Source organism: Rhincodon typus, chromosome 34 (genome assembly GCF_021869965.1).
Source record: "Rhincodon typus isolate 14 chromosome 34, sRhiTyp1.1, whole genome shotgun sequence".
Classification (NCBI taxonomy): domain Eukaryota; kingdom Metazoa; phylum Chordata; class Chondrichthyes; order Orectolobiformes; family Rhincodontidae; genus Rhincodon; species Rhincodon typus.
The window spans coordinates 10,610,671-10,620,851 of record NC_063365.1 but is presented as its reverse complement, the minus strand read 5'-3'; the positions used below and the strand labels follow the sequence as shown (position 1 = coordinate 10,620,851).

General features: G+C 38.1%; 1 protein-coding gene across 1 annotated transcript in view; it reads left to right on the top strand.

Annotated features, from left to right (window-relative positions):
- Positions 1-6,054, top strand: part of LOC109918356 (stromal cell-derived factor 1-like) — a 41,619-nt gene extending 35,565 nt beyond the window's left edge. The window contains exons 3-4 of the mRNA XM_020518273.2: positions 1,238-1,315; positions 3,761-6,054. Coding sequence (XP_020373862.1) covers positions 1,238-1,315; positions 3,761-3,776 — 94 coding nt within the window. The 3' untranslated portion in view covers positions 3,777-6,054. The remainder of the gene's footprint in view (positions 1-1,237; positions 1,316-3,760) is intronic.
- The last annotated feature ends 4,127 nt before the right edge of the window (positions 6,055-10,181 follow it).

Sequence of the window (10,181 nt, the reverse complement as noted above, 5' to 3'; positions counted from 1 at the left end):
ACAGTCTATGTTGCACTGTTGGGAGATGGGTGACTGTTTATGTTGCATTGCCAGGTGAAGGGGAGTCATGCATTCTTGCAGGGAGAGTATGGGTTCTGTAGATTGGTGAGGCTGTGAACGTTGTCAGGGGCGAGGGATTGAGAATTGTCGGGTGTGCTTGGGGCAATCTGTACACAAAAATGTCACTGGTCTGTTGAAATTGCAGTCAGTGTCACATGCTCCCATCGCCCTGCTGATTGCAAGAGGTGTCCAGCAGTAAATGAAAATATAGGACAGCCTTGGCATTCCTTTAAAAACAAAAATGAAAGAAATTCAGATGCTGTGAATCAGAAATAAAAACAGAAATTGCTGGAAATGCTCAGCAGGCCTGGCAGCATCTGTGGAGAGAAATCAGAGTTAACGTAATCGGGTCGAGTGACCCTTCCTCAGAACCGCTTGGCAGTTCTTTACATGTCTTGCCCTTTCATATTTCTATGTTGGCCATCCCATTGGGAATGTAATGTACAGGTTGATTGTAATGGGACCGTGACCTGTGTGAAATGAGATCTGCAACCTGCAATCTCTTATCCACAATGTTTTGCGGAATTAACAAAATGAAGCGAGGTGTTTTCATTCCATAGCAAAATGTTATTGCTCTGAACCCAATTCTGTTGACTTGTCAGCTGGGGAATTACTGAGTATGGAAACAAAACAAAGCTGACTGGATCTGGGAGTTCCCCTCAGCTCCAACATATCTCTATTGAAATTCCACTTGGCTGCTCATTGGGACTTTCTCTCATATGCTTGACTAAGTTGATAAGAATGAAAGATGGATTTGCTCCCTGCATGCTCCCAACAATGATCCTATTGAGTAGCAGATCAGGCTCAAGGGGCTGAACAGCCTTCTCCTATTTCTTTTGGTTTGATATTCTCGGACTGTTCAGGTACATGTGCTCTCTGTTGTGAGGCTTATGATGACACCATGTCAGAAGTCACAGGACACCAGGTTATAGTCCAACAGGTTTATTTGAAATCAAAAAACTTGTGTAGCCCCTTCGTCAGGTGCAGCTCCGAAAGCTTGCGGGATTTCAAATAAACCTGTTGGACTATAAACTGGTGTTGTGTGATTTCTAAATGTATCCACTTCAGTCCAATATTGGCACCTCCACATCACGAATACACTGTGGCCATGGATATATCATTGATTTGTTTTCCCCTGTAGTAAACTTAAACTGCACTTTGCTCTTTGTTTTGACAGAGCCACTTTGAAGAACAATGGTGACCAGATCTGCATTCATCCTAAAACAAGATGGCTTCGTTTCAGAAACAGAAATCTGTAAGGGTACAAAACCATGTGATTCTCTTAAAATTATTTACAAATGTAATGTCCCTCCTGTTATTGGGTGAACTTATATTAAACTTTCTTTTTCAAGCAGAACATCTATTTATGGTATATTTAAAGTTGCATATCTAGTGCATTCCCTGACATCTAGCACTTATATCACACTGCACTGATTTTGTCACAGGAGTTGGCAATGAAACAATAGTATTTCGGATGTGAGACGTTTGATGGAGCATTTTGTTTTCATTTGAAGACAGAGATTCTAAATTTGTATCTCTTTGTCCCAGCAAACCTCATTTAATCATATACATTTGAGTCTATTCCTTCTCCTTTTCTATTTCAAAATCATTATCATGTAGAAATACATTAAATGGTGAACAATAAATGGCTGATGGCAATAATCCCAACTTCAGTTTAAGAATCACTCTTTTAGTGTCCTGATTAGAGAATATGAACTTTAACTCTCATTTGTATTTTGAGAAGAATTGATCAATGATTCTACGTGCAAGTTTCCATTTGAAGCCAGAACATTATGAGTCAGAGAAGTTCGATGGTTTATGACCTGATGATTAGTGTTGCCCAGAATTAACAAAAAAAAACAAACAGGAATAGACCATTTGGTCTCTCCAGCACACTCTGCCTTTCAAATAAATCAAGGCTGAGCTAATCATGGCCTTTACTCTACTTTATTGCCTATCAATCATAGTTCTTGTTTCCATTGTCAATCAGAAATCTGTCAAACTCAGCCTTGAATATATTCAATGACCCCTCCTCAATCCGCTGCCCTGTGGATTAAATGGGAGACTCCTTATTTTGAAAATGTGGTCCATACTTCTAGAATCCTCTGTCAGGTCAATGTTCTCAGCATCCATCCCATCACATCATAGAATCATAGAGTATGGAAGAGACCTGTTGGCCCATTAAGTCTGCCAACATATACTTCCAAGTCCCTGCAGGATCTATTCTATTATAGTAAGATTACCTCTCATTTTTCTAAACTCCAATGAGTTTAGACTCAATCTGCTGAATGTTTCCTCATAAGACAACCCCTTCACCTACCTTCCCCAAACTTTCTTCAAAGCTACTATATCCTCTTTGAATAAGGAGACAAAAACAGTATGCAGTACTTTAGTTTGTGGTCTTACCAATGTCCTCTACAGTTATAGCAAGGCTTTCCTACCTTTGTACTCCACGCTCACCCTTCCAAAAAGACAACTGAGGCAGATATCATCAAGAGGAAAGGCTTTAAGACAATAAGCAATAATATTTTATCTGAGGATATGAGGAGAATCTGAAGCTTGTGTTTGGGATATGTATGCATCAGTTAGTTGTTCAAATTAGTTCTTGATGGGACCCCACAGGTCCAAGGAAACATATTTCACTGCATGAGAGCAAATAACTGAAATTTTTGATCTTTTGCCGAGACGTTTTGGTCAATGGGAAGCTGTCTATATTATCCTTTCTATCGGTTTCTGGTCGAGACTGACCATTGGATTTTCTGCTGGAATTAACTTTCAGCATGCCTGCCCAGACGTGGTTGGGTGAACTGAAATGATATACCAATGGGAAAAATACATTGTGAAACACGCTTTCATTTGTCTTAAATACTGGTTTGGGTCCTAACGGCCAGATTTGCTATGGAAATGGAGGGAGAAATTTAAATATAATAGCAACCTGATTAAGTTTCACTATTGGCCTGGAGTCATAGAGTCATACAGCACGGAAACAGACCCTTCGGTCCAACCAGTCCAAACCAACCATAATCCCAAACTAAACTAGTCCCACCAGCCTGCTCCTGGCCCATATCCCTCCAATCCTTTCCTATTCATGCACTTACCCAAGTGTCTTTTAAATGTTGTAATTGTACCCACATCCAACACTTCCTCCAGAAGTTCATTCCACACGCCAACCATCCTGTCTGTAAAAGATTTGCCTCTCATATCTTTTTTAAATCTCTTTCCTCTCACCTTAAAACTGTGCCCCCAGAGTCTTGAAATCCCTCATCTTAGGGAAAAGACACCTACCATTAACTCATCTATACCACTCATGATTTTATAAACCTTTGTATGGTCACTTCTCAACCTCCTACCCTCCAGTGAAAAAACTACTCAAAAGGCTTGGCAGAGGCCAGGTGGGGAGTGCGCCCCTGGTGTCAGGAGCTCAGTACTGCAGGTTTCTGAAAGCTCTACTATGCTGGGGATGTAGTCCAATTCTGCTAAAGGGCTCTGGGGTTACTGCCTCGGTGAAAGTGCCATGCTTTACGCTAATTATACCCAGAGTATCACAGTTTAAATTCCATTGCTTGAAGAAAGCTGATTTAGCGCATAATCAGAACTAAAGGGAATTAAAGTTACTGCAGCTTGAGATGTTTCAGTTCCATTAAACACAACAAATTTGGTACTAGAGTAGTTGCTAATGACTGCATCCATTATTTTGCAGGAAATCCATGATGTAAAGGCTACGAAGATGTGATGATCCTCAGTGCTGATGCAACTACAGAAAACTGAGATACCCTTATGTATTCCATGCAGACTGCCATCATGCACAGTATATTACCCAGTAACCAGCCTTACGATATGATTTACGAGCTGAATATCTATATAGGAATACATGGAGACCTGTGTCTTAAGGTTCTCTGTGACAACCACTTTATTAGCCGTTCGTCTAGATATGTCACGTCAACCTTAAGTTTTAAAACTTGAAAAGAACCTAAAAGAGCTGAGCACTCGCATCACAGTTTCAATCCTGCAGTTTTGATGAGGTTTAAAAGTTGCCATTGTGACAATGCAACCTGCAGGCTTTGCCTAGTAATATACATGAATCTGGCTACCCAACAGCTTCTATAAAATAAGCAAGCTTTGAACTCAGTCAACTTCTTATAATCTCAAAGGTGCAGTTACTACAGAACAAACCAAGATTATTTGAACCCTCCGACCCAGTCATAAGTTCAGTGGGAGTTTAATGGAAATCGCTGCTTTCCCTGAGAAATCTTTTGGTCTCCCACCAGGGTCTTAGTTGGAGCTAAACTGGTGGGATTTAAGTTTAATCCACAAATTACATATGCACACTTGAGTTTTGCAGAATCCTGTATTCTGAATAATAGCAAAGAACTTGCAGGAATTGGCAAAGTTTTGGAGCGGAGAGGTAGAACAAGATATGCAGTTTAAATGCCACAGCAGTAAAGAGTTCTCACTCACTGCAAGACAGATGCATCATTCCACATCGAAGCCTTGGCGCCAAGGGGGAAATGATGCATCTATCCCAGTGCACAGGGTAAGGAAACCTAGCAGGAAAAATAAACATAATAGCAGTCAATGGCAGACCCACAAAACATTAATAATAGTCAGAATGTTTAGGTGAGAAGGTAATCTCTTGGCGTTTTGGTCTGCTTCTTGCAAAACATAAACATATGTTGATAATGTCAAAAAAAATAGAAAATATATTTTCTCATTAAGTGTTAATCATGTAAAACAAAAATCAAGCTTTAATTCTTTCAGTTTGTAAACTTTATAAATTGTGGGGGCAGGAATGCCTTTCAAAGTGCTCATTTGGATCAGTTGTAAGTAGTCTTACTTTTAAGTCAAAAAAATTATGTCCTCGACCAGCTTGTGACCCAAAAACCTAAGATTTACACTGTAGTGCTGTATTGAGGTGAGCTGTTGATTTCAATCCCCTCTTTGTACAGACATTAGCAACACTGCAACAATAATCAGATGTTAAAACCCTGGCCCACAACAGGTCAATCAATCATCTATCCCACAGCAGCTTAGGAGATCTAGCTGTGTGCACAATGTGTTTGCAATGATATTGACCATGTTTCAAATTATTGTGTGCAAGATGCTCAGTGCCACTCAAAGCTGTGATGAGATGATTTTTATAAACCCTGAGGATAATCCCAGTGGAAAATCTTTGAGTGAAGAATACCAAAATGCAAAGGTTTTTTTTTTGTTTGAAGAATATGCATGAAAGCATTTAAACCAGTTGGAACACATTTAAAAAGATTATATTAATATCATGTAATCGAAGCTACTGACAACAGCATATATACTGCAATTATTGTTGATATAAATTCAGTTATATTAAACAGTATCAATGTCTGGGGTGGGAGGGACAAGCCAGATTTATTTAGAGAAATTTGAAACAGGGTGGTCTGAATAAAAACTGAATTACTTTCAGAAATCAATCTAGAATGCCCCAGGGAACAGGTATATTCTATAAGCCGGTCATTATAAGCATAAATCTGCATAATGGTACTGATTTCTCCTTCTTACACAGTGATCTGTACCAACTATTGATTTTGTCCTTGAATATTCTACATTGTTTTCCAAATATTTCACAAGTACGGTAACAAGCTGTAATTGGGAATTCTGATGCCTTTCTGTCTGACTGCATTCTTGAGTCAGGTTTACTCATTGTAACACAATACAATGCTACTTTTATAGGGTTCCTTCTAATTCTTTCTAAATTTACAAAGTCTTTGTGCTGACTCCCAGGAGTTCAGCTTGCTTTGTTTCTGGCCTCTGTCTTGTTTCCTGCCCCAAATCTATGGTTGTTGCAAAGGAAAGTGAAGAATTTGTGCAAGTTACAGTTGCTGCCAGAAATGTTTATTCAGATATTCTCTTCTCTGGAGTTCCCTAAAATGTGGAAAAAGATCTTATTCCCCCGGAAACGCTTTCTGTTCAAGCTATGCTTTTGAGCAATGGTTATACAAAATAAAAGCATTTTGAACTTAATGTTTGCCTATTCATTAAGTGTGTTAATTGCTTTAAGATAGAAATTACTGTTGGAAACATTATCATTAAATTTAGCTGTGTAATTTTGACAAAGGCTTTAGTTTATTTAAAATAGACCTGCAATGCCTACATTAAGACAAAACAGCTCCTTATGAGGTTTTATGTATTTACATGATAAAATAACTAACTTCTATCCTTAAACAAAGAAGATGTTTGAGTGGGAGCAAGAAAGGAGAGGGGATTGTCTTGTGGTGTATTGCATAGCACTCTACTTTTGAGTCAGAAGTTTGGGAAAAGACCCCTTTTCCATCATCTCCAAACAAAGTAATTCAGAATGTGCTTTTACCATTAATCCTCTGAATAAAGAAAGTCTTTTAAAGCTATTTGTACAACAGATTTAAATGATTTAAAGACACTTGTTACGAACATATGTTCTTTAGTGAGGCTTTGCATTTTCAAAAGCTTATATTTTTGACTGAATAGTTACTAATATCACAGCATCTGTATGTTTGAATCGTTTTTATGAGCTCACAAAATAAACATAGGTGGTTTGACTCTTTTAAACTCAACTATTCATAAATATCTCTCAACACATCATCCAACTCCTTTCAATATATAATTTCAGTTCAATTCTTCGACCTGGTATTCAGTCTAGGTGTCGATCACTCTTAGACCATAAAACATAGGCGCAAAATTAGGCCTTTGGCCCATTGAATCTGCTGTGCCATTTGATCACGGCCGATGTATTGCTGTAGTATTTTCTCAGATGATGACTGCTGGCATCCAATGTATAAGGTACACAGTTTTTCAGACATGGTTTGCTGCCACCAATCTGCCATTACCTTGGGTCTATATAGTGATTGATGAAGAAATTATCACTGTAGACTATCAGAAGAGGTATTGTTTTCAGATAACAAGAAGGTTTATTGCATAACACTGTCGTGATAGTGTAAATATGGATTATATGTTAACTTCCATCATTTAATTGTTATACCTGAGAACTTTCATGGACCAAATGGTTTTTAAAAAATGAACAAATACTGACCTAATATAGCTGACAGGACCACCTGATCATGGTTTGAGGTTAGTCCAGGAGACCAATGTGGAATAAATAAATCTGTTCATAATGAAGTTATCATTGTTTTCTAAAGACTTTTAAAACAGGCAACTGAACCAGCAACTGTAAATTTGCGTCACTTGTTTAAATTCATTTTTATATGGTAAGTGAACACATTGCATTGTAAATGTTGCTGCAATTGTTTAACTTAGAAAAACAATGGAGCCAGACTTGGGGCTATACACAAGAACAACAGTTCAGCAGCTGTTTTTGAGAAGCAGAGTAGAGAGAAGGTAAATTAATTTTTAAGCAAGAACTGAAAAACTCTCTCTGCCTGTTTTACTCGTTATCATAGAAGACAACACCTAGTGAAAAAGCAAATTGAAGAAACAACAATTTACTGACAACTGAAATAGTTCTAGAATCTTCTCAGGTTAAAAGTCTAACACCTCAAGAATGCTAAGTACTTCTAAACTGCATAACCTTTTTTCTTCCTGTCTGAACCTGAAGCAGACACACTTCCTTTTATTGTCACATTTTTATTATTTTTACTCAGGGTTAGCACGTAATAAAATCTCTTTTTATGTCACTCAAGTAAACCATGTACTACAAATGGTTTGAATGAACTAAATTCAACTGTTATGAAATATCTCTCAACACATCATCCAACATCTTTCAATATATAATTTCAGGACTTTAATTTTTCTACCTGGAATTCAGTCTTTGTTTTGAGCATTCTTAGACCATCAAATATAGGAGCAGAATTAGGCCATTCGGCCCATCAAGTCATGTAGTTACCTACTTCATCTGGATCTAGTTAACAATATCTTAAAATGATATTTGATAGCTGTGTGTTAAAAGTAAATAATTATATTGGAGCAATCGACTGAGAGTGGTTTAAAAAGACCTGGAAAGTTGAAACTCCCTTCAACATGTGGTCATAACAATACCAATTACGAGGACCTCAAGGAACTGGTCCAGTTACATCTGCTCCTTCTGAAAGCTAGAGTGGAACTCACGGTCTGCACCACAGGTTTTGTGTAAGATTAGTAGAATGGATGGAGTCAACATAACAGAAATATTAATCCCTTCAGAACCATTTCCTTATACAACACTTACACAAAGAGCTCTCTCAGATCAGTTATAAATTTGTTTGTTGCTATTTCGACCTATACATATTGCTCTAATTTCATACTTTACGTTGAGGTAATTTTCTGGATCCATTTTTTGCACTTGTTTGTTATGCTATCTCCAAAATGCGTCCCCAAACCAGTTAGACTGTAAGAGTTGAATATGTAGGACCTCGGGGAAGCCATTCTGCCCATTAAGTCTTCTTCACCACTCAATGAGATCATTGTTGATCTGATAATCTTTAACTCTACTTTCCTACCTTTTCCCTACAACTTTTGATTCCTTTACTGATTAAAAATCCGTCAATTTCAGCCTTGAATATACTTAATTACCTGGCCTCAACAGGCTTCTGTGCTAATGAATTTCACAGATTCACTACCCTTTGAGAGAAGAAATTCCTTCTCATCTCTGTTTTATTGGATAACCCTTTACTCTGAAATTATACCCTATGACCCTAGACTCTCCCGTGAGGGAAACAATCTCTCAGAAACTACTTTGTCAGGCCCCAAAGAATCCTATGTGATTCAATAAGATCACCTGTCATTCTTTTTAACTCCAAAGAGAATAGGCACTGCCTACTCAACCCCTCCTCATAAGACAACTCCAACAATTTATTCGGCATCACCTCTATGCTGATTGCAATTTTCTAGAGTTGCTCCCTCCCTCCATTTCCTGACATATCGCTGCTTCTGGATGTTACTTGTTTCCCCAATAGTGAAGACTGATGCAAAATATGTGTTCAATTCATCTACTATTTCCTTATTTCTCCACTCATGCCACCCAACAAAATTTCTCAAATCACATGTGAGCCAGGTCAGGTAATAATGGCAGATTTCATTTCATACAGTTAACCAGATGGGCTTTTGTGAAAATTGACTATGGTTACATTGTCTCCATTGTACTGGCATGCATTTGTACTGGCATGTTCTCCACTCTTTACTACTTCATACACCTAGAAACTCTTACTATCTGTTTTGATATTTCTGGCTAGCTTTCACTCATGCTCTAATTTTTCCCTCTTTATTATTGTTTTGGTCATTTTTCAAAATCACACCTATTGAGTCCCTATGGACAACTGACACTGAGTCTAAATATAGCTTCTATATCCGCTCTGTCCTGGCTGAGGTATGCAATTTCACTAGGGGTTGGTATTTAGACATCGCTTTGTTCAGTTTGGCCCAGAAACTCACTAGGGAAATTGTCTGAATATAGATGATCAGTCTTTAATTAGGATGTTATTGAGACCATTTCTTCACAGGCCCAATTATCGATGAGTATTTGTCAGATACTCTGTCAGCTGGCTGAGTTCTAACTTCTGTTTTGTGTGTACTGCTTTATTGTATGTTCTGCTCATTGGTTGCAGTAGCATGACTGGTCACATCATTGAATGGAAAGTTAAACAAGATACACAGACCTAACTTCAGCCAGCTGCTGTAGCAAGAACCTCCCTACAGCATCAGCTGGAATGCAGATGTTCTGGTGAAGGCTACACATCTGAAATATCGATAACTTCTATTTTGTCTGATGTTGGCTGGCCAGCTGTTTTTTTTTAATATCCTAGTTTGATTTTATTCCAGATTTCTAATATCTGATTATCTTGGCCAGAAGTCCTCATGGCAATGGTGATTCTTTGGCTGTTTCTACCTTTAACCTTTCATTGTCATTGCGCTTGTTTTCACCACTTGGCAATCACCATGCCAGGAAATATTTAAGTTCGTTGAAGAATTGTGTTTAAAGAACCTTCTAAGAAGCTCACACAAGCCCCCAAAAAATCCTGCAGACTTTCTCTGCTGCATGGGACGTATAAAGTTTCTGATAGCTTCCAGTTGTTGTGGCTGAAGTTCAAGTCTTTATTTTTGTGCATTAAAACTCAACATACTTTTCTTCTCAGACTGACATTTAACTTCAGGGAGTTTACCTTTTGACCTTGTGGAACAGT